Here is a 25,184-nt window from a genome sequence, read left to right as displayed (position 1 = left end):
CATTCTGGGGGAATGCTTTTTTCAGCAGGGTCTAGAAAGCTATTCTGAGTTAATAGGAAGATGGATTGAGCTAAATACAGTAACATCCTGGAGGAAAACTTGTTAGAGTGGACAACAGATTTGAAACTGTAATGGAAATACTTTTATTAAGTGTTCCAAAGTGTATGACCTTTAGGTTACCTCACTCCTCAGAACATCTGTGTTAGAGGAGGAAGCTGTAAAAGCCATTATCAGAAGTTTAGTGGTTAAGACCCATCATTTAGGGTGATGCCTTTGAAAGAGCAGTTAGGTCTGTTCCTAGATAACTTTGTCACCTCTGAACCCAAGGAGGGTCTGGGTCATAAAACACAGACTCTTTGAAGTTGAGACAACACTGTCATGTTTGGTATAAATACTGTGTGTAAATGTTGATCGGGGCTCTGCCTAACTGACTTGCTCGGTGACAGGGTCTTCAAACGCTGAATGCCTTTGAATGAAACTTATAAAGAAAAAGTCCGGATTTTCTCTTCTTGTGAGTCAACTTCTACCCACTTTGATAAGAAAATTCCACAACAAAACTATGGCAGAGGTTCACCTTCCAGCAGGACAACATCCCTAAACATGCAGCCAGAGCTACAAAGGGATGTTTTAGGCTAAAGCATATTTATGTGTTAAAATGGCCGGGTCAAAACTTGAAAATTGAGCTTCATAAACACTCTCTACGAGCTATTTTGCCAGGCAGAAATGGCAATAATGTTCTCTGAATGTGTCACCAGCATGTAGAAAAACAATGGTTCAATGACAACAGGATACTTGCAAGGCACTGTATGTGTAACAATTAGAAAGCATTCAGAGCCAAATCATTCATTCAAGAGAACATTCAAATCAGCATTTTTTTTTTTCATAAATATCATCTAAACACCCCCCCCCCCTTGTTTTTACACATCATTACTGGTACTGATCCATAACTAAGTCTCACCTATATTGCAGCTCTCTCCAGTTTGTCCCTGCTCACAAACACAGCTCTCTCCATCCTCTGTCTTTTGACACTGGCCATGCAGACACTGCAGCCTCTGGCAAGAACCTGCAGGCTCCTCCTTAAGGTTACACAGCGTACCTCTGTATCCCTTTTCACATTCACAGCGATAGGTTTGAGCATCCAACACAATGCACTCACCCTTTACACACCTGGAAGTGAATGAACTTGTCACTACTTAATTTATTTTACATGGTTTTAATGACATCTGAAAATAGTATAAAGGTTTTATGTTCTGGATGATGAAGATCTGAAATTCATTTTGATGCCAAAAAATCCACACTCACTTGTTGCCCTCACATGGGTTGATACCATTTGCCATGGTGACAACATCCACTCCACTAAGGCCTACAGTGATTGGCTGGTCACAGTGTTGTCCTGTCCAACCTGGCTGGCAGTGACACTGGGGACCCTGTGGGACAGGTTTAACTCACTTCATCCAAAACTTTGAAAAAAGCTTCAATTTAACATGTTGCGTAGTATGGTGTTGCTGTTTATGAGGAATTGCACAATTGTAGGCCTACTGTGTGTTTCTACCTGTGCACTATTAGGTTGGCATATGCCATGCAAGCAGTAAAGTTTGCGGCAGGGTTGGCAGCCTGGCACTATCCCTGTTTTCATTTGGCTGCGGGTAAAATCTTGCAGCTCATGGTTTATGTAGAGGTTCCTGATGCATCCATGGAAACTGGATGTGTTGAGGGTCTGAGAAGAGAGCCCTCTAGAAGTTGGTATAACCTCCTCGGGCATACCTGGGAAGACACACCACAATGGGTATACTTGTGAACCTGTGATGGCTTTAACAGAAATGCTTTTGTCTGAGCTAAGGAATGAAACCGTGCACCCACTCCTACCTCCCACATACAGTGGTGTCTCTCCAGTCACCAGCTGGCCGCGGCCATGACTGTCCAGAGTTGTTGGCTCTCCTCCATCCACAGATAAGTTCACCATCTGATTAAAGGTCACCAGCTCAACCGTGTGGAAAAGCCCATCGTTCACTGTCTCCGCACTACAAAAAAAGGAGTAAAGTTTCATTTTTGCAATGTACAACATAGAAAATAATATCTTGCAAATGATACATTGTTAACAGGAAGATTTCAGACCCTTAATTATGACCCTTGTGGGCAATGGTATTTATTTAAATATCTAGAATCCATATGTCAACAGAGTTAAATGGGCACAATAGAAGGGGTACATCATTTTGAAATATTGTGCCTTCAGACAACATTTATGGTGCTCTATAAATAAACTAAATTGTATGTATATCATGCCTTTTAGTCACCGAGCACTCAAAGCCCTTTACAGACATTCAAACACCAAAACACAACTCGGTGGGGTTAAATACCATGCCCAGGGTCACATCAACATGTCACAGGAGGAAGCTGGAATCGAGACAAAAAGACCCCTCATCCCACTGTTTATTTGCAACAAATCTCCACCCAATAATTTTGGAAACCAATCATATTTTAAAGACTTTCTGGACCAAGAGAACAAATGTTATACAGTGCTCAAAAAACTAAAGGAACACTTAAACAACACAATATAACTCCAAGTATATTAAACTTCTGTGAAATCAAACTGTCCACTTAGGAAGCAACACTGATTGACAATTAATTTCACATGTTGTGTAAATGGAATAGACAACAGGGGGAAATCTTTGATGATTAGCAAGACACACTCAATAAAGGAGTGGTTCTGCAGGTGGGACCACAGACCACTTCTCAGTACCTATGCTTTCTGGCTGATGTTTTGGTCACTTTTGAATGTTGGTGGTGCTTTCACACTCGTGGTAGCATGAGACGGACTGTACAACCCACACAAGTGGCTCAGGTAGTGCAGCTCATCCAGGATGGCACATCAATGTGAGCTGTGGCAAGAAGGTTTGCTGTGTCTGCCAGCGTAGTGTCCAGAGCCTGGAGGCGCTACCAGGAGACAGGCCAGTACACCAGGAGACGTGGAGGAGGCCGTAGGAGGACAACAACCCAGCAGCAGGACCGTTACCTCCACCTTAGTGCAAGGAGGAACAGGAGGAGCTCTGCCAGAGCCCTGCAAAATGACCTCCAGCAGGCCACAAATGTACATGTGTCTGCACAAACAGTTATAAACCGACTCCATGAGGATGGTATGAGGGCCCGACGTCCACAAATGGGGGTTGTGCTCACAGCTCAACACCGTGCAGGATGCTTGGCATTTGCCAGAGAAAACCAGGATTGGCAAATTCGCCCTGTGCTCTTCACAGATGAAAGCAGGTTCACACTGAGCACATGTGACAGACGTGACAGAGTCTGGAGACACCGTGGAGAGAGATCTGCTGCCTGCAACATCCTTCAGCATGACTGGCTTGGCAGTGGGTCAGTAATGGTGTGGGGTGGCATTTCTTTGGAGGGCTGCATGGTCCTCCATGTGCTCGCCAGAAGTAGCCTGACTGCCATTAGGTACCGAGATGAGATCCTCAGACCCCTTGTGAGACCATATGCTGGTGCAGTTGGCCCTGGGTTCCTCCCAATGCAGGACAATGCTAGACCTCATGTGGCTGGAGTGTGTCAGCAGTTCCTGCAAGATGAAGACATTGAAGCTATGGACTGGCCCGCCCGTTCTCCAGACCTGAATCTGATTGAGCACATCTGGGACATCATGTCTCGCTCCATCCACCGTCACGTTGTACCACAGACTGTCCAGGAGTTGGCGGATGGTTTTATCCAGGTCTGGGAGGAGATCCCTAAGGAGACCATCCACCGTCTCATTAGGAGCATGCTCAGGCGTTGTCGGGAGGTCATACAGGAACGTGGAGGCCACACACAATACTGAGCCTCATTTTGACTTGTTTTAAGGACATTACATCAAAGTTGGATCAGCCTGTAGTTTGTTTTTCCACTTTAATTGTGTGTGACTCCAAATCCAGGCCTCCATTGGTTAATAAATTTGATTTCCATTGATGATTTTTGTGTGATTTTATTGTCAGCACATTCAACTTTGTACAGAACAAAGCATTCAATGACAATATTTCATTCATTCAGATCTAGGATGTGTTATTTGAGTGTTCCCTTTATTTGTTTGAGCAGTGTATTTCTGCTCAGGTAGTGTAAAAAGACTAAGCAAAGGCCACCCTAACCCATGCACTTTAAATGTGCTAATTATGCAAGTTTCAGCATGATGGGAGGGAACTTCATACTTCAGACTAACATCACACAGTTTATTGAAAGTTCAAACTCAAAAAGCTTTTGTCATTTGAACAAGAAGTTTGGAACTAAATAAAATTTTTCGGACCTTTATTAAAGTAGGGCCAGAAAAAAAACATTGCTGACTAAAAGGTAAAAAGCTCTTGGTAGATCACAGAAACAGATACAGATACACATTTAGATACATTTCTGTATTTAAATAAAAAACCTTTCTAAAGGGCATGAAAACACAATTGTTTATATCCTGAAGTGATCTGAAAGAGTATTTAACAAAGCAGCTTTTATCTTTCAAGCTGTTTTTATATAATATATCTTCTGCATCCTTAGAAAATTAGAGTTTCTGAGTGTGTGAATGCTCCAGCTGGACATGTAACTTCCTCCTCAACAATAAACCTTCTGAACCTTTTGGCACTTAGCACCCGATTGAGTGGTCTCAAGTGTCCCTTGGTAGCATCTGCCATTTTAATCTAACCACAAAGACGGTGGGTTTCATCAGTCCCTTCTCAAACAATACAAGATTCTTTCTCTGTGCTACAATAAAGATCATGCACCAACTTAAACTAAGCTGCACACCCACTATGCTACAGCCATCTGTAAGGTTGCTTAGGGCTCCAGCGGATCGAAACAAAATACCATACTTAGCTGTAACAAGAACATGCTCACCAATATCATAGCCTCTTACAAATGCTATCAGTGTGTCTTATGCTGTTCAATATATTTATTAATCTTTAGAAGCCCTACAATAAATTACATCCCTCTACCTTTTCACAAAATTGGAGCATCCAGAGATGCTTCAGCCTTTTACATATGACACACTTGGCCCTGTCTTTCAGTGTTCAACTCTGTCTCTTCTAGACATAGTCATAGCTACTGGCTGAGCTTCTACTGTGACTGTGTATGTTCTCTTTCATGAAAACTGGCTCAGAGTTCATCTGCTTAGCCATCTTTCTCTCCTAAATGAAGCCACTAAAGGAGCTATAACCATCAATGTTTTACATTTCCTTCCCATAGAAAGGACTCCTGGATCAGTGATTCTTTGTTCTCTTTGTGTCTGTGCTCTGTTCTCTCAAACCCCCAGTCGGTCGTGGCAGATGGCCGCTCACACTGAGCCTGGTTCTGGTTCTGCTGGAGGTTTCTTCCTGTTAAAAGGAAGTTTTCCTCTCCACTGTCGCTACATCCATGCTCAGTATGAGGGATTGCTCCAAAGTCAATGCAACTGACTGTCCACTGTCTCTACATGTTCATCCAGGAGGAGTGAATGCTGCAAGTCACTGACTGGATGCAATCTGCTGGGTTTCCTTAGATAGAAAAACCTTTTAACCAAAATACTAAATTATTTAATGGTAAATAATTTTCTTTTCATCTGCTTAGCAATAAATGATGAATAAATAAATGAATAAATATTTTAAAGAAACAAAGTAGAAAAGAAATTATTCTAAGTCTAAACAAGTTTCCCAGACGTTTGCCTTAACAAAGGAAATGCAGTTTTCTCACTTTTTGGGTGAAAGGTTTTATATTTTATTGTTGTAGAACGTAATTTAAATCTATTCCCAGCAACAAAGACAACATTAAAAAATATCGGTCTGCAACAACTCCATTTGCTGGAGGGCCAAATCTGTAGCATACATGAGCTGCGCTTGGGGGCCACACACAAATATTCCAAGGGACACAAGCGGGCCCCACTTTGGACACCCCTATAGATCATCCAGAGTCTTGGTCCTCCCCAATGTTCTCTTCACTTCTGCTCAGCCCACAGGTTTTCTATAGGACTTAGTTCTAGGGGCTATGAAGGTTGATTTTGTGTCCAGTCAACAATTCCCATGTTAATGTTTTGCATCATTATCCTTCTGAAAGATCCAATGATGATACATTATCAGTCCACCAGATTTTTATTTAAAATCTCCTGCTATGTTAAAGTTTTTAGGCTGCCATACACTACAACGAGGTTCCCAAGGCCTTAGGAGGACAAAAACGGTCCAGCTGCTTTAAACCTTTTCATTATTTCTCTGATTATAGCATATAAAACATTGGGGAAGTATTTAGTCTCCTGAAGTCATTTCATAATTCATTAAGATCAACACACATCTGAACTACATTAGAACAGTGGCTAAGAGAAATATGGCCCTATGTTATAGTTAGAACAAAAAGAAAACAGGGAAAATTGATTGTTAAATAAAGGTTTGTAGATATTTTGGTCAGTTTAGAAAGTAGAGTATACATTAAAATACTTCAGTAACATTTAGTTTATGGGAATTGTTTGGGGTCCAATTAAAGTTTTTCTCAATTGCTAAAACACTAAACTCTGAACCTAAGGTCTGAAGCTAAGGCTCAGTGCCCTAAACCCATTTATAGAAATTGGTAGAACCTTAAGTACTTTTCAGCTAGTTAGACACAACATGCAAACATATTTTCCATCCACTACAAACATTTTGCACAATGATGCATAATGGTGAGGACAGGTAGCAGAAGAGAAACTTAATTTAATCACTGGTGTCTCAACTTATTTATAATGTCTTTGTTATTTTGTCTACAAGTTCTAAACAAGAGTTTTGTTCTGAAAATGCGTTTTCCTTTTTGCGCAATAATGATTATTTTAAAAGCTTTATGATGTGATTGTTGTGTTTTACGTTTTTCAGTGTTGTGTGTGATGACCGTTCAGTGGTGTTTGGTTGACAAGGGGTCTGATCTAACAACAGTACTGTTTGAACTGTTTCGAAACAATAATTTGGTTTTGCAGGAAAATGTTTTGTGAATGTAGTTTGAAAATTATGTTTTGTGATTACAGTTTAGAGCAATGGATTGATGGTTTCAAGAAACATGTTTTGGCAATTGAGTAAAACTGTAAGTGTGGCACCAGCAAGTTTGTTTAAAATAATTAGTGGTCACCATTTTCCCTCAGGGAAAAAATAAACTCAAAAATGAAAGATTATAATTTTCAAACATTTATAGTGTAAGATTAAGCTACTTCAATAAAAAGTGAATTTATTTCAAAGTCTTTATAACGGTTGACTGGAATTAGCTGATTTTCAGCCTGACTGGCCTAAACCCTGATTGGCCCGTCATACACACGAAAAGCAATTGTTTTCCAGTTAGTGACTGCACTATACTATAGCTCTACCAGGTTGTGTTAACAACTTTGTTCTGTCAAGGAGCATGATGGGTTTGGCATTAAATTAAGGTACGGATCTACATTCTCCAGGGAGTACATAGACTGCTGCGGCAATACTAGCCATGCTTACCAACCTATTTCTATTATAAGATGCTATAAATGTTTAAATTAGTAACATCATGTACTGTCTGCAAATCACTTTTTATTGCAGGCTGAAGGAAAATCTAGTTTCCAATAGTTAATATTTTTAATTGAAAAATAACTATTTTAGGATGCTAATACAACAGGTGAGATTAATCTCAGATTTAGCATTGTTATTTAATGTTCGTTTTTTCTAATGTTATGTTTCTAGGACTACATTCTGTGATTTCTACAGAAGCAAAATGCCTGCAGTAAACCTGTAAACTGCTCATTCTTGATTTCATATCCAGTAGTTGTTTCAATTTAAAGCCTTCGCTAATTGATACCAAAGACAAGCCAAAAGCACTCTGCAGTCCTGCATGAAATCAAATTGATGATCAGTTTATCTCATCTAAATGAATTAAAGTAATGAGCTTTAATTACAAACATCGGACATTGTAATTAAACACTGGGTTTTGCCACAGGCCTAATCTGTGGCCCTACAGCAGATAAGCCTCAAATAACCACACTGTTTACTCAGTATGTTTAACACTGCCTAATAGGAATGAAATTACAGCAGGAATTCTGAAAAACCGGCCTAAGGGAAAGTAAATAGCTGGTTAATTTTTGCAGCATCTTCATCCAAAGAACGATTGTTTTCTTTGGAAATATATTTTCAAAAAAACAGGCCATTGCAGCAGGGTATGATACCAACCTGGCCAAATGGTGAAGGTGGGTGTTCAGGGTTGTGTTGACGGACAATGAGATAACCAGTAGTTCAAATCACCAACCCTCAGTAACAGCCAGCATACTGGGAGTGCAGACTAAGAGCCAACTTCTTGATATACTTTATTTTAGTTTTAGTTTTAGAAACTAACACTATCAACTCCTTCCTGTAATTGGTTGCTCAGGGTTGGATTCTTGCATCTGTCTGTGTGTTACATGTATCTACCTGTAAATAGCAGAGGCAGGCTGGTTCCCAGGGTCATAGGTGACTCTTACACGGCCCTGATGGAGCTCTACAGCGATTGGCTCATGGTCTCCATTATAGAGCAAGATGCCGTTATCTTCTGCAGTTGACACCTGAAGTAGCCAAAAACAGACACACCAATATATGCTTGGTATTTGAAGTGTTGTGTCTCCAGACACAGGCTTTATCTTACCTGCAATGTGATGTTAGACTGAGGCCAGTTTTTCACATCTTGAAGTTGGACATAAGAATCTCTGTCGACAAAGTTAACGCTGACCAGCTTCTCACAACCCTGGCCCTCAAAGCCGGGCAGACACTGACAGATTGCAGTCCCCAACTTGTCTTCACAGGCGGCGCCATTCTTACACTTGGCCAGGTGGCAGGGTGTCAGCTGAAGATCTGGGACCTCACAAAACGTGCCACTGAGGAGCCAAGATATATCAGAAAGAAATTTGCTGCAATGGTGAAATATTGTTCAGAAATTAGAAATACACTCAATGTATTCTATTGTCAATTGGAAGCTTGTACTCATATCAAGGAACTGCAGAAATATCAGGAAAACATGCAATATGACATAAGACAAATAAAAAGATAAGCAAAAACTTTTATTGTCTTTCTGCTTTGGGTTCCTTGGAAACATGTACCCCAAATAATAAATAGGCTATCTAGCAACTAGAAAAAAACTTGATTTGTACTTCAATCTCAACAAGATTTTATTAAATAAATGTGTTTGACTTACCAAATTACCACTTCTTTACCTTCTGACAATTGTAATGCTCTATTAAACAAGTATAGCCACATATATTACATGCACAGAGAGCCTAGATGCATGGTATTTAAATAATAGCTAAAACCTGTAGCAGCCCAGGTAGGACTTTGCAGTATGCATACTCCATACAGTGATATTGCGATAACAATAAATTTATTTATTTTTTTGTGTCCTGTTCAGTCCAGTAGTTGTCTGAGTGCCAAGAAGAAGCCCAACAGATTTACTTTCACTAGTGGAGCATTACAGGTTTCTCTACAATGCTCCGCTTAATATATATAAATCTTGTTGTTTTGATGAAGGCTGTTGCAATGGAGATACTACTGGACCAGGTGCAAGTGTGGATGAGTGCCAAGCTAACCAGGCTGTTGTTCCAGGGCAAGAATCCACAGCCAGCATGAGGAGGCGCCTGGGGTTTCGCATGTGGAAGACGATAACAACAAGCAGGAGAGTGAATACAGCGGAGAAGAGACAGGCTGGAACCGTCAAGTGAGGGATGCCCAACAATCTGGACAGCTGCCCAGTCCAAGGCAAAGCAGACCTACTATTCATGGCTTATAATGGAAAAAATGTGTTTGGTTTGCTTTACATGCAGGGAAGTTGGAACTTTGGGACCAAAGAAGACTGGTAGAATGAAACTGGCTGAAGAATGGGTGTCCTGTTTAGTAACTTCATCTGCTTCTGACATAACAAAGCAGCAACGAACACTTCATAAAAAATATTTGAACATGCTCAGACCAGGAGTGACTTAGCATTAAAAAACATGCATAAAAAATCTGAAGAAGACACTTTGGGACAGGCTGTAGTCAGTGAACAGTCTGAACACATAGTCACAACCAGTCAGATCTTTCGCACTGCATGTAACGAGGCTAAATGCAACAGGCTGACGCATGGCTTTGAAAGTAAAATTGATTGTCAGGAGTTAAACAGATTTGATATGGGTAGAATACTGCATTCTAATGGTAAATGGTAAATGGCTTGTACTTGTATAGCACTTTATCAAGTCCCCAGAGACCTCAAAACGCTTCATACTACATTCAATCATCCACCCATTCATACACAAATTCACACACTCAGGGTAGTAAGCTACATTGTAGCCACAGCTGCCCTGGGGAACACTGACAGAAGTAAGGCTGCCATACACAAGCGCCACAGGGCCCTCTGACCACCATCAGTGGCCAAGGCAGGTGAAGTCTCTTGCCAAAGGACACAACGACTAAGACAGACCCACTGGTTACAAGACGAACCTCTGCCACCAACGCCACGGTTGCCCCGTTACATGTGCAAAGATATAAAAACACATTTCAGTAGAAATGAAAACACTGTAATTAAATTGTGCAATGTGCTTAAAAACGTAGCCTCTAGCTGGACGAGTCCTCAAGTATAAATAAGAAAAGCGCATTCATATACATTTACCAGTGACATATTTACTGGTTGAACTAGATAATTTATCTGCAGAAGACACTATCTGTGATTTATTGTCTGCATGGAGTGCGAGCATTTGACCAACAAGCTTTTATCTAAAACTCTCATTGGACTTACATGTGACGGCAGGTTATTTTCCCTAATATTACTGTGTGGCACTGCTCAGCCCATATACTTGAACTTGTGGTAAATGGTACAGTGAAAGAGATGGGGTCAGTCCAGCATTTTAAAATACTGTTGGAAAACCTACAGTATATTGCCAGAAGTACTGGGTCACAGCACCCAATCACTGAATACGGGTGTTCCAATCACTTCCATGACTGCAGGTGTATAAAGTTTGGTGTGAAGAAACGTGGTTGGCCTGCACAGATCCTGACCTCAACCTTCTTGAACACCTTTGGGATAAATCAGAGCGGAGGCTGCAGCTCTGGTTTCCTCATCTAACTGTGAACACATTCCTAAAGCTTGTGGACGATGTTCACAGAATAGTTAAAGTTGCTGTTTCTGGCAGCTTGGCTCCATCAACAAACTGGTCCTCACAGATTAAGAAGAGGATGTTATCAAACTTCATGTATATGTTAAAGCATACAGACAAATACTTTTGCTAATATAGTGTATATTCTCTTTATAACATGTCAACAAGAACATATGGAGAGTGTGCATCCAGTTTGGACGTTCAGCTATGCAAAATTGCTCCTATATTAGATACAAGGTGGGTGGCCTCCAGTTTCAGGACAGTGGAAGCAGTTTGGAATAATTGTCCAGCACTTCACAGGCATTTTAAGTCGGCATCAGAAGCTCCCACCTGTGATGGTATAACTAAGCAAGCATACAATGGTCTTGCGGTATGCATAAGTTCCCCTGAGTATGGTGTTTGATGCACTGCAGGGCTTATCTGAACTTCCATTTGAACTGCAAAAAAGAGATACCACAATAATCTTGACTTGTCAGAGTATTTGAAGCGATGTGAGAGCGACTAGGACGCATTTTTTAATTAAGCAAGAGGGGGATTGAGAGTAACTCTTTTCTACTTTTTACTGAAGGAAAAGCCATGACAAAGTGCTTAATATTAGGCAGTTTTTGTGTGGACAAAAACTTAGAGCAGCAATTGCTGTGACACAGTGGGCGCCTGCCTGACCTGGCCTGAGGATGCAGGTGGACTCTATGGACAGACTGAAGTCGAGTAGCTCTGTCTGCGCATCATTATAGACCGTCCAGGCGCAGTGATCCTTGCCCATAGAGAGTATGTGGAATTAGGAGGAAAAGACAGTCATGATGAACTGAAATAACTATTTACAGCTGTGAATACCCTCACCATATGAAGTGCAGAATGTGAACAGGGCTTTCACCAGATGAATCTGATTTGCACAGCAAACTGAGCTTCTCTACATACCACCACCATCTCTGACCTGCTCTTTCTCAGTATTGTCGGGCTTACTTTGACCAAGTTCAATACGTTCAGTCCCCGCTCACACAAGGGACTGAACTTCTGTTCAGTCCCTTGTGTGAGGTTGGGTGGCTAAAAAACTCAGGACTGGTACTAAAACATGGAACAAGGTGTAGAGCAGGGAGGAGGATGAGGAGGCGCACTTGGCCTCGGTGTGGGATATGCTAAACAACTAGCAAGGTAAGAAATGATCCAGCACTTAATACACTCATAAATTACACATAAAGTATTTAAAGGTAATGTATTACAAACAAAACAATGTTTTTTAGAACATAATCTAGAGCCCCATGAGCTTCTAAGCTTTCATGAATCTCAATGTTCCAGCACTCCCAGTACCTGAATCCCTGTGGGCAGACACAGCTGTAGCCATCCAGGTGGTCGACACACTGGGCTGCGTTCTGACAATGATGATCCACACACTCATTGTAGTCTATGCTGCAGTCTGGTCCCACCCAACCTGGGAGGCATACACACCTGGAACAAAAAACACACACACGCAACATAATCACATGATCACATGTGCTACTTGACACATGGTTCATCATTTTAGGAGGTCAACATAAAATTATACAAAGGTTGTGTATGTTGAATCTGTAATCTCAGGTGGAATCTCAAACTTTGCTGAGTTTGCAGTGATGAAGAGGTGTGTGTGTGTGTGTGTGTGTGTGTGTGTGTGTGTGTGTGTTTGCACTTTTACCTGGGGCCTGTAGGGCTGCTGATGCAGGTGGACTGATGCTTACAAGGATTTCTCCCTGAAGAGCAAATATCATCCTCCTCTTCACAAAACAGACCTTGAAACAAGAGGCGAGAAACAAAAAACAGGCAGTGTGAAGGTTTGTATTCTTTCAGATTATCTTTCTGTGACTTGTAAGACAGTTGATCCTACAGCACAGATAGTGTTGTGTTGTACCTCTGTAGCTAGGACGACACAAGCAGGTGTAGTTGCCAACTCCATCAACACAGGTGGCACCATTGTCACATCCGTGATCCTCGCAGTCGTCCACGTTGACCTCGCAAAATGTGCCATGGAACCCAAATGTACATGCGCAGCTAAGAGGGTAAAGGCAAACAAACACAAACTTACAACACTAATATTAAAAATATCCTGGGCTATAAGGGATATTAAATAAATAAATACATTTTTGTTTTGCCAAAGATTGTGTCTAGAAAGACAGTCAGTAGTTTTAAACAGCTAGAATAATAATCACCTGAATGAAATCAGAGAATTTATTACAATGGCATAATTTTAACACATCTTACAGAATTTGGAAGTTTTACATTTTGCTTATTTTGTGAAACAGTGAAAGTAAATCTGGACTTTGGCTGGAATCTATTTTTTGCAGGATCACAGACTAAATGGTGTCAGATCTTCTCCACAGTTGTTAGAAAACTGCTTGTGATCTTTGTAGGATTTACAACTGGTGCTTCAACTTCGTCCAGAAACCTGATCTGTGATTGAATTGTCTGCTTGATCCCTAAACTTTAGCTCATAGTGAGTCGACCACTTTCTAGTATTGGTCAAAATGTTAAACTTTTTGTTGCACAAGTGTACATCAAAACACACCACAGTGCCCTGAGCTGATAGAGCATGGTGATGTGGGTGTTAATATGCTAAAGGTAACATCCAGAGCTAATTATCTGGATTTTCAGACTCCTACCGAAACAGTATTTAAACAATCCAATGTGAAAAGTGAGCTGTCTTGTACCTACGAGCCCCCTCCTGCATTATTTCCACACATGCCACAGCTTTAAAATCAAATGTTTGGGTTTGAGTGTTTTAGTAGATTTTGGGTAATATCTGTGACTGTCATTATGCCAAGTTTTGAGTGGAGCTTGGAGTGAGAGACAGGTGCAGGTGGGGTCAATATTTTCAAAAAGTGGGATGCTACTAATTCCTCTTTATTTATTTTTAAGAAACAAGTAGAAAACATGTTTGATCAATAAAAGTTTGTCATGAAATCAATTGAACAATTTTGATTTTAGCTCCCAATGATCATAAAAGCAACATAATGATCAAAAAAGTATTTATGAAATATATTATTCTTTTTGCATATTCTGCACTGCAAGTATGCTCTCATTTTGTAATGTCTACAACATGATACATGACACACATTACTTCTGCAACTTTTAAAGGTTCAAGCTCATGCTTAGAGCATTTGTCTTTTCAAAGGTCAGCAAGAGTAAAGATGGTAGAAATATGGTAGGTGGGTCTGAATTGAAGTATAGTTGGCATGAAACGTCCTGCAGGAAATGACTCCTTATTGTACCTCAAAAAGTTAGAATCACTACAAAGGTGCAAAGGTGCAAAGTGGCAAACAGCGTGCAAGCAGCACAGTGAAAGCAGCAGTGGCAGCTTTTAGCACATATGTGGAGTCAATCAGTTTTTGTGAGAACACTTTGGACTTAGACACAGATCAAAGACGAGTGATATTTTCTTCTGGATGGTAGTTGCACCACTCAGCAACAATAAATCTGTTCAAGCATCTGAAATTTAACCACAGAATGATATATGTGCAACTTTTACAGAAAGTGACAGGAATTTATGGAACATTGTTTGCCTAAATTAAAATACATGTAGAAGGTCTTTCAGATACTCAGAGCATTCAAATGTGAACAAATCTGTTTGGTCAAATAACTTGATGTCATTTAAAATTAGTTGTGACAATCATTTTTTTCACTTTATGTTAAAGTTTAGTTTTTCTTTTTTTTTTTAATATTTTTTAAAATATTTCCAGAGCCTGTTAAAGGGCCCTAAAATCCAATTTTATTTGTGTTTATTTCTTTCTAAATTTGAAAAAAAAAAAAAAACTTTGATACTTAAAGGGAAGCTTCAATGAGAAGCTATCAGGGATAAATGCATTTTTTATCTCATAAGTCAGAAATGTTTCACCAACCTGAACCTCTACACCTCTACACTCCTAAAAGGCTCCTGTGTTAATTAAACATAGTGAAAGTTGCTGTTCATTTGCACTTCAGACAGTTTGTATCTCATTAACTCAGTAGTACACAAATGCTGTACAATATCTATGTGTGGACATGTTTCATTAGTGGTTCAGTGTGTAATTTAAGAGAAATGTGTTCCCAGTACTTAGTCTGGTCATTGAACACAACCAGAGAAAATCTTACTGATTACTGTAACTGGGACATAATCGAGTGTGACATCATTCTGAGATTTGAAGAGCTGAAACTGAACAAAAAAATCATTATTGTTAATATGACTACTACTACAAATAAGAAAATCAATAAGGCATTCTACTGTGACTGGAAATAAAATGCAGCCATAGTCACTCATAACTGGAAATAGCAACAAAATTTTATTGTTCTCATGTATAGTTTAAAATGCAAAAACACAAAACCACTACTTACTCCTCTATAGAGTGAACAAGATATAATGAATGGAGGAATGAGTGAACAAACAGATTTGCATTTCAATGTGAGCTAAGGTGAGCGGATTCTAGCATAAGTTTGTCTCTACTGCTTTTACTACAGGTCCTTCTCAAAATATTAGCATATTGTAATAAAGTTCATTATTTTCCATAATGTAATGATGAAAATTTAACATTCATATATTTTAGATTCATTGCACACTAACTGAAATATTTCAGGTCTTTTATTGTCTTAATACGGATGATTTTGGCATACAGCTCATGAAAACCCAAAATTCCTATCTCACAAAATTAGCATATTTCATCCGACCAATAAAAGAAAAGTGTTTTTAATACAAAAAACGTCAACCTTCAAATAATCATGTACAGTTATGCACTCAATACTTGGTCGGGAATCCTTTTGCAGAAATGACTGCTTCAATGCGGCGTGGCATGGAGGCAATCAGCCTGTGGCACTGCTGAGGTCTTATGGAGGCCCAGGATGCTTTGATAGCGGCCTTTAGCTCATCCAGAGTGTTGGGTCTTGAGTCTCTCAACGTTCTCTTCACAATATCCCACAGATTCTCTATGGGGTTCAGGTCAGGAGAGTTGGCAGGCCAATTGAGCACAGTGATACCATGGTCAGTAAACCATTTACCAATGGTTTTGGCACTGTGAGCAGGTGCCAGGTCGTGTTGAAAAATGAAATCTTCATCTCCATAAAGTTTTTCAGCAGATGGAAGCATGAAGTGCTCCAAAATCTCCTGATAGCTAGCTGCATTGACCCTGCCCTTGATAAAACACAGTGAACCAACACCAGCAGCTGACACGGCACCCCAGACCATCACTGACTGTGGGTACTTGACACTGGACTTCTGGCATTTTGGCATTTCCTTCTCCCCAGTCATCCTCCAGACTCTGGCACCTTGATTTCTGAATGACATGCAGAATTTGCTTTCATCCGAAAAAAGTACTTTGGACCATTGAGCAACAGTCCAGTGCTGCTTCTCTGTAGCCCAGGTCAGGCGCTTCTGCCGCTGTTTCTGGTTCAAAAGTGGCTTGACCTGGGGAATGCGGCACCTGTAGCCCATTTCCTGCACACGCCTGTGCACGGTGGCTCTGGATGTTTCTACTCCAGACTCAGTCCACTGCTTCCACAGGTCCCCCAAGGTCTGGAATCGACCCTTCTCCACAATCTTCCTCAGGGTCCAGTCACCTCTTCTCGTTGTGCAGCGTTTTCTGCCACACTTTTTCCTTCCCACAGACTTCCCACTGAGGTGCCTTGATACAGCACTCTGGGAACAGCCTATTCGTTCAGAAATTTCTTTCTGTGTCTTACCCTCTTGCTTGAGGGTGTCAATAGTGGCCTTCTGGACAGCAGTCAGGTCGGCAGTCTTACCCATGATTGGGGTTTTGAGTGATGAACCAGGCTGGGAGTTTTAAAGGCCTCAGGAATCTTTTGCAGGTGTTTAGAGTTAACTCGTTGATTCAGATGATTAGGTTCATAGCTCGTTTAGAGACCCTTTTAATGATATGCTAATTTTGTGAGATAGGAATTTTGGGTTTTCATGAGCTGTATGCCAAAATCATCCGTATTAAGACAATAAAAGACCTGAAATATTTCAGTTAGTGTGCAATGAATCTAAAATATATGAATGTTAAATTTTCATCATGACATTATGGAAAATAATAAACTTTATCACAATATGCTAATATTTTGAGAAGGACCTGTATATTAAAAAACAGGTTACTGGCTAGAAAAAACTAAGTCCCTAAAAACCCTGAGAAGGGAGAACGTTGCCTGGACATAAAGCAGCTGAAAATGTTGTGAATGAGAAAATACTCAATAAGATCCATACAGAAAGCTTAATGCATTAGTGGCTTTGTTGGTCTTGTTACCTGAAGCCTCCTGTCTGCTCGTCTCTTAGGCAAGTTCCTCCATTGGTGCAGGGGTTGCTGACACAAGCATCAATTGGGGTCTCACAGTGTTTACCCTGCACACCCAGTAGACAAATACATGCATATATGCATAGGTATGCACCAAGCCAAGATCAGCTTAACTGAAAAACTGGATAGGATTAGACTGATATCAACTAAAATAATAAAGAAGCATGCAAATGCAAAATATTGGACAAGGGGTTTGTTAGAGAACATAATTTCCTCTATGATCCACTTTTGCATTTAGATTCATACCGTAAAGCCTGTGTTGCAGGCACAGGTGTACTGTTGGGTTTGGTGGATGTGGCAGGTTCCCTGGTTCTGGCAAGGGGAGGACACACATGGACTGCATTTGGCCTGAACCGTCATGTCCACTGGACCTAATTTCACACACACACACACACACACACACACACACACACACACACACACACACACACACACACACACACACACACACACACACACACACACACACACACACACACACTCTCTCACACACACACACACACACACACACATACACACACAGTTCAGTGTGCCAGCAGAGCACGTGATAAGGCACTCAAGTGATATTATGAGAGAAAAGGAACAACAACTCCAAAGAAAATTGTCCTGCATCAAAACATACAGACCTATCATTGTTCAATTAATCAGATGTTTTATTTTTTGATATGCAAATCATGCTGAAATACGTTGAAAAGTAACAAGAACCCTGGAATTTGGATGCTTGTCCTCTTTCCTCTGGTATATAATTTAAATTTATAAAGCCCATTTCCCTCTTTTCACATGTAATTGCTCCCCTCCTCTTTATTTTTGTGCTCAGGTTTTGGCCATGCTGCACAGGGATCCGAAGAACACATCAGTCACAGAACAAAGAGAGTGACAGACATGCAATATACAGCAGGCTAATGGGGGAAAAGCAGAATACAAATGCTTCCTGTGAGGTGATATGTGGTTGAGGTGGACAGATGACAGGCTGATCCTTTGAAACGTAGAAAAATCATAAAGAACAAACAAACACAAACCCAGTAAACTTGAAGGTGCTAGAGGGAGGGAAACTTGGAAGACAGTGAGAGTTTGTCATGTGAATCCATAGGTGATTACAATGCATCTGTGATTTAATGAGATTAGAAATAGACCAACAAGCACACCAAAGGCCCCAACAATGTGATGAAATTAATATCTGAGTGATAATTAGACAATAAATAATGTTAAAATTCATTTTGTTGTTGTTAACAATGATTGGACAAATGAAATTGCTGCTTGTTTGTATTCTTCTGACTACACATTAATAGAGGCAACATTTCCAGCTGAAGCTGTAAATGTTTTCGATTAGCTGAAGCTAATAGAAATTTGTGACCACTAGAGGGCACTTTGAATATAAAAAGTAGAAAGACACTGAGATGAGAATGCATATTTGGAAAAATGGTTTACCTTGGTTAGTAAAGACAACATTACCAAAGGAAGACTTAAACCAAATGCTCTTGCCTGCTACCTTTAGGGGGCGCCACAGCATATCAACTGTTTCCCTCTGACTCTATTCCAAGAATCCTGTTTACTCACACCATCCTTCCTTGCTATGTTCTGTGTCCAAAATGCTCTTTATCTCAGACTCTAAGCTTGTGTCTGAACTTCTTAACCTATGCTGTCCATCCAATAACCTCATTTCTGCTTCTGTCTTTGGTCACTTTCAATGAAAACCTTAATATTTGCAGGTCGGCCACATCTAACTGAGCTTCTTGCATTTCTCCAAATCACAAGTTTAAGCACATCTCACTAGAATGTTGTAAAGCTTTCCTTTCATCCTTCTGTCACATACAACGTCTGACTAGAGCTGTGGAGTAACAGAATTAATTCAATTAATTAATTTAAGTAATTGAATTTAAATTTTTGCTCCAAATGATCACAAAAACCTTGTAATCAACAAAAAATATATATTATAAAGAAAATAAAATGTATCTAATAATGACCAACAGGGATATTTTTAAAGGCCATAATTTAACTTTACAACTATTCTGTTCTAATACCTAAACAATTTTGTTGTGATCTTTTCCTAGTTTTGAACCTGTAAATAGTGTAAATAGTAAAAAACAAAATCAACGTATTTATTAAATAAAGTAATGGGGCATGAATATATAAGATCGAATTACAACTTACTTCTTTTAAAACATGTAAGAAAGACATGTATTATGTAAAAAAGGTGAATTGTTAAACTTACAATTATTTTTACGTGTTGGAATTAAATAGATACATAAAGAAATGTTTTAATTAAATGTATTTAAATTTGTTAAATTAGTTATTTTGCTAATAAGTTGTTGAAATGCCTACACTGTAAAATATTGAATAAAGGTAAAACACAAATGAAACAAATCTGAATTTAGGTTGAATTATTACATGCTTAGGTTACTGCAGCAATAAAGTTAGTAACAATAATCAGTTTTCCCGCAGCATGAATATTATCATCATCATTACTATTATTTATAATAGTAGCAGTTTTTCATCCTTGCACTTAATACTAGACACACAGACTTGAAAGCAAAAAGATTGTTATCTCAGTGAGATTATCTGTAGAAATAAAAGATAAAAACAATGAAGCAATGTTTAGATGAGCAAAATTTGGATATACAATTTTCATAGAGTGATAGTAATTCCAGTAAAATAAGAACAAGACCGGCGTGGCGCTGATGGTGTAGGGGTTAAGTGCACGCCCATGTACAGAGGCTACAGTCCTCGAAGCGACCGTCCTGGGTTTGAGTCCCAGACCCGGCGACATTTGCCGAATGTCTCCACCTCTCTCTACCTGTCTTTCCTGTCTGCCTACTGTCAAAAAAATAAAGGCCACTAGTGCCGAAAAAATATCTTAAAAAATAAAAATAAATAAAAAAACAAGACCGCCACCAGAGAGAATTGAACAACATATGATGTTTTCTATGATGGAAATACCTACAAGGATTCCAACACTGAATATGGTTTTGATGGTAATGTCACATTTTACTAAAAATTGGTATCCATGTCATTCCTCGTCAATAGATGGCACTCAGACTTGGAAAAAGAGGAAACCCAAGTCAACAGTTTTCTTCTGTGTAAAATAATAGCAGCGCATGCGTTCATTAAAGCTACATGACTAGAATATAATTTTTAACTTCTGTATGGTTTAAGGCCTATGAGGCCTGAATCACAAGTACTGTCTATTGCAATGGAGTATATGTGTTGAGCTAAGTAAGAGGAACAAATAGCAGTATATGTGTGTAACAGTCTTAAATAAATTATGTTTGGGATGATTTATAAACTGTCTTCCCTATAGAAAGCTCGTATACACTATGTTTATCTTTGGCTAGATGTCATGATTGGTTGTTAATCATAGTTCTTCAACAACTTAATGTATTGACAGCTACTCAAAACCACTGGTTTTGTTATTGAAATCTCAGTGCACTGCATTTAGCTTTAATGGATTTTTAAAAAAGATCCCAGAGCGGCATTCCATAACATCACCTGCAGCAAATTCTGATTGTATGTGTTCATAAGCAATTTTCTGTAGATTTGTGTAAATTAGGTCTATCTACACTGCAGTGTCTGGAGCTGTAAGTGTGTGGGAGTAACAGCCACCAACTTCTCTAATGTCCCACACCAACTGGAAAGATTTCATTAAAGACCATCCATTAGGAAGCATTTGCATGTGGATGAATACTTGCTTAGTACTTAAACGAAAAAACATTAGATGGGTAGCCATTTTACTCAGCAGTCCTCTAATTTCCTCCAGCAGAACAAAAATAAGATTATTAGGTGAAATTATTATGTTTAAACAATACATTAGGTCACCTTGATTAGAAAACACACACCGAATCAACACATGCATTGAAACAAATGCACAGAGGCAGATGAAAACGTATGCACAGTATAAACCATGTTACTAATAGCTCCTGTTTCATGTGCCGTCTTTCCATGTGTTGGGACCCACAGCCATGGATTACAACATTCGGTACAAACATTTCTGGAACTTTCAAAATAAATCGTATTAACCTACTTCCAGCCAGCTAGGAAAGGGGATAACAGCGGACTTCCCGTGATGTCACAGGCTGTATAAAAACACCCCCTTTCCAATGAATCGATCTCTTCCACGCCGGTCTCTAGAGGATTGGGACAGAGAGGCACAGCGCGCTAATGTCTCTTTGGAGGCAAACAGACATAACTCTTCAAACTGGATCCAAGGGTGTCATACGATCAGCCGATCAAATGCACTAAGTTAAGTAGGAATGAATTGCTGTTTGTGTATCTGGTATTCATTCATGAACGGGGTAATTAACTACACAACTAGAGAGGTTAGCTGGAAGCTAACCCTTTTGTTCACTGTAGAAGCTTTCTTCAAACTTTGTCGTCGCCCGGACAATTTTTCCTCAGCACGGTTCATACGAGGTTAGGTTTGGGCAGAGAGAGATAGAAGTAATTTAGGATGAAATAATCTAAACGTTTTTTCGTTTTATGAAGTTTGGTTTTGTTTGTGTGAAACTCAGCTATCTTAGTGCTAGCAGGCTATCTGCTCAGCACGTGCTCAGTTTTGTGTTATGTGTATGTGTGTTTTTTAAACTTAAGACATATTTTACTTGAAGGGTGATTTTAAACACAGAAGATTGATCATAACGCGCCGTCCACTCTTATGGATTTTAACCCTTTTATTAATGGTATTTTAAAAGTATGTTTGATTCTAATGATAAGCTATAAGCTTCTTTTGTTAGCTTTAACTGCTAACAGCTAAGAACACGTGTGCTAAGATCATTCATCCAAAAAGGTTGCTAGTTTTCAATCCAGTAAAATATTTCCCTAAACATTGTTTTGCTCAACTTGATAACTAAGTAAACACCATTAAGCCCAATTTTTCCCAATTTTTAGTTCTTTTTTAAAAATATTTCCATAAATATTTAACTATTTCCTAAATAATATTTCTTTAAATATTATTTTAATAAATAAAGGCAGCTAATGAGACACTGTTGAGAAATTGTCATCCAAAAGGTTGGTTTTATTCAGCAGATCATTCTTAAAACATTATTTTATTAAAATAATATTTTATCTGATCTTGCATTGTGAAGGGTTGTCTAAAGGTATGCTGATTATTTCCTAAGTTGGTTCCAAGACTAACTTAACTTAATTTCCAGATTCTTCAAGATAATCCTTGGTTCTCAAACATAAATAACATTACATGGTAATGTTGCATCACTCTTTTGGTCATGATTTTCAATCATCTTTAATCAACTTGTTTATATTGTACATAGCCCATTAGTCTTCCTTATTCTTTAATTCTGCTTGGTAGTTTAGTTGGATTGTTTAGCATAGTAAAGAGTTTGTTGATTGAAATATGTTTGACTTTGAGTTGACTTATTTTTGTTAATAAATTCTTGTAGTTTAAGAAATTGTGTGAATTCATTCCATGTGTGCAGAGTTTTGCTGTTCAATAATGCCAGAGCTTGGCTCATCCCTTTCGATTTTGTTCTAATACCACCACCGTATTCGGCTGGGATTCACAGGATCACCCTTAACAGACCGAAATAATATTTGATAAAATATAAAAATATAAATATTAAATAATATATTCATATTCATAATCACAACATATGCATAGCTTTCTTGATCATTTGAAGACAGAAGGGCTTCCTGTCCACTCACCCAGACATTGGAACTTGTCAGCAGGTGTGGTGAGCAGCAGCTTCCCCTCCATGCCCTGGGGGCCAGTGCAGCGGGCAATACCAGGCTCCTTATACCCACTCTTCACCCAGTCTGATAGCCAGAGCAGCCGACAGTCACAGTACAAAGGGTTGGCTCCAATTGCTCTGAACGAATAAAATGACAAGGAGCTGGGTAACATAGCAACAAAGGATACTAATAGGAAGTAGAAAAATGAAGGGGGGGGGGGGATGTATTTGTCTGCACTGCGTAACAGGGTCAATTGATGGAGCTCTATCCACAGTACCACACACAGTGACAAACAATCATAACATTTATAGAGTGTACTGTTTACACTGACAAAACTAACAGAAACTAATGACAAAAATGTAGAATCAGACAGAACAAAAGTGGAGAGTCTGTCTTCTGAGAAAATGTTCACTTTTCAGTGAAATAAACGAAAATTACATCTCCAAACCTCACTGTAGGAGAACCACAGAAAACCACAGGTGCCAACTGGTTGTTCAGGATTAATTAGAGTAAACTGATTTTCTTCCTACCTTCACAAATGTAAACAAGTAAAGTTTGCTAAACTCTACTTTCTGATTTGGTCAGACCAGACCAAATGGTTTAGGCAACAAACACTTCAGATGGGTGTGCTATAAAACAAATAATGATAATCTGGAAAAGCACCTCATGTCCGCTGTTTAAAATTGTGGAGGATCTGTGATGCTCCAGGCCTGTTTCTCTGACAAAGACCTGACAAACTTGCTAGTGTGCATGGCTTAAAGAAAACTGTCAGAGGACTTCAAATATAATCTAGTGGGCTTCACCAGCAAGATGAAAGTTTGGATATCATCATGTCTTTTATTTTAAACAATGAAACAAGGTTTACAAAAAAAAACCTTCAATAGTCATCGTAATCCATACACCCACAGGTAAATGTTGAAAATTAGAATATTAACAATAGTTTAATAATTGCACTAATTCTAACTGAAAACTGACACTACTGTTTTATAGATTCATTACACAGAGTGATATATTTCAAGGCTTTACAGCTAATGGGAAATTTAGTTTTACACAAACATAGAACATTATATAGGACCAGTAAAAAATTACTTATTGCAGAATTGGGAAGCAACTGAAAAATCTGCCCATATAAAGCTGGTCAGAAGAAGGAAATATGGAGTGCTTTAAGGTTCCCTGGTAAATGGCTATGGTAAATGGCCTGTATTTGTACAGTGCTTTATCAAGTCAGAGGAGCCCAAAGCGCTTTAAACTAACATCAGTCATCCACCCATTCACACACTGACAGTGGTAGACTAAATTGTAGCCACAGCTGCACTAAGGCAGACTTACAGAGCTGATGGTGCCATACAATCGGTGCCACTGAGCCCTCTGACCACCATCAGCAGGCAAGACAGGTGAAGTGTCTTGCCCAAGGACAGAATGACAGAGACAGACAGAGTGGGGGTTCGAAAAAGCAACCCACAGGATGAACCTCTACCAGTGTCGCCACCCTGTGTTGACTATGGACTTCAGAAAACCCAGTGGACAAACACACAGATGACATGACAGCTTAAATCATCACTGACTGTGGAAACCTCACACGGAACTTCAAGCAGCTTGGATTCTAGACTCTGGGACTTGATTTCCAAGTAAAATGCAAAATTTGCAGTCAGGTTCCTTAACAATGACCTCCTTGGGAGCACTGTGATTGATTGTCTGCTAGATAACTGTCAAGTCAGCATGACTGTAGGCCATAACAATACATTTCTGTTAAAAATCCCTTTACTGGTCTCATTCTATTCTAAACATCAGAGAAACTTGATCAACATTAACAGAAACGAACACTTTAAAGTTATCACTCTGTGTGCAATGAATGTATATGTAAGTTGAATAGGTTTGAAGTGAAACATAAAATTTTTGATGGAATGCCAATTTACTTGGATGTAAAGAACCCGTGAGGCGAGTTCAAGAAGAGAGAGCATAGGGTAGAACCCAGGACTCTGAACGATCTAGAGCAGGAGTAGGGTTCATCCGGCCTCCAGATCATATACAGCCTTCATAACCCTTTTATTCAGTCTGCCACACAATTTGAAACAAATAACAAAATATATTTAAAAACTCAGAGGGAAAAGTTAACAACCATTGACAGCAAGGCATATACAGTGGCTTGTAAAAGTATTCATAGC

General features: G+C 39.3%; 1 protein-coding gene across 1 annotated transcript in view; it reads right to left on the bottom strand.

Annotated features, from left to right (window-relative positions):
* The window catches only part of LOC124867826 (slit homolog 1 protein-like), a 97,127-nt gene that overhangs the window by 3,515 nt on the left and 68,428 nt on the right, over positions 1-25,184 (bottom strand). The window contains exons 26-37 of the mRNA XM_047364464.1: positions 22,993-23,156; positions 17,587-17,711; positions 17,293-17,387; positions 12,939-13,078; positions 12,726-12,819; positions 12,365-12,502; positions 8,584-8,812; positions 8,373-8,503; positions 1,867-2,021; positions 1,553-1,764; positions 1,303-1,427; positions 959-1,167 (exon numbers count right to left, since the gene is read on the bottom strand). Coding sequence (XP_047220420.1) covers positions 959-1,167; positions 1,303-1,427; positions 1,553-1,764; positions 1,867-2,021; positions 8,373-8,503; positions 8,584-8,812; positions 12,365-12,502; positions 12,726-12,819; positions 12,939-13,078; positions 17,293-17,387; positions 17,587-17,711; positions 22,993-23,156 — 1,817 coding nt within the window. The remainder of the gene's footprint in view (positions 1-958; positions 1,168-1,302; positions 1,428-1,552; positions 1,765-1,866; positions 2,022-8,372; positions 8,504-8,583; positions 8,813-12,364; positions 12,503-12,725; positions 12,820-12,938; positions 13,079-17,292; positions 17,388-17,586; positions 17,712-22,992; positions 23,157-25,184) is intronic.

The sequence above is a fragment of the Girardinichthys multiradiatus genome, chromosome 5 (genome assembly GCF_021462225.1).
Source record: "Girardinichthys multiradiatus isolate DD_20200921_A chromosome 5, DD_fGirMul_XY1, whole genome shotgun sequence".
In the NCBI taxonomy this organism is placed as follows: Eukaryota; Metazoa; Chordata; class Actinopteri; order Cyprinodontiformes; family Goodeidae; genus Girardinichthys; species Girardinichthys multiradiatus.
The sequence above is the reverse complement of the archived record's forward strand: the minus strand, read 5'-3'. Positions and strand labels throughout refer to the sequence as shown.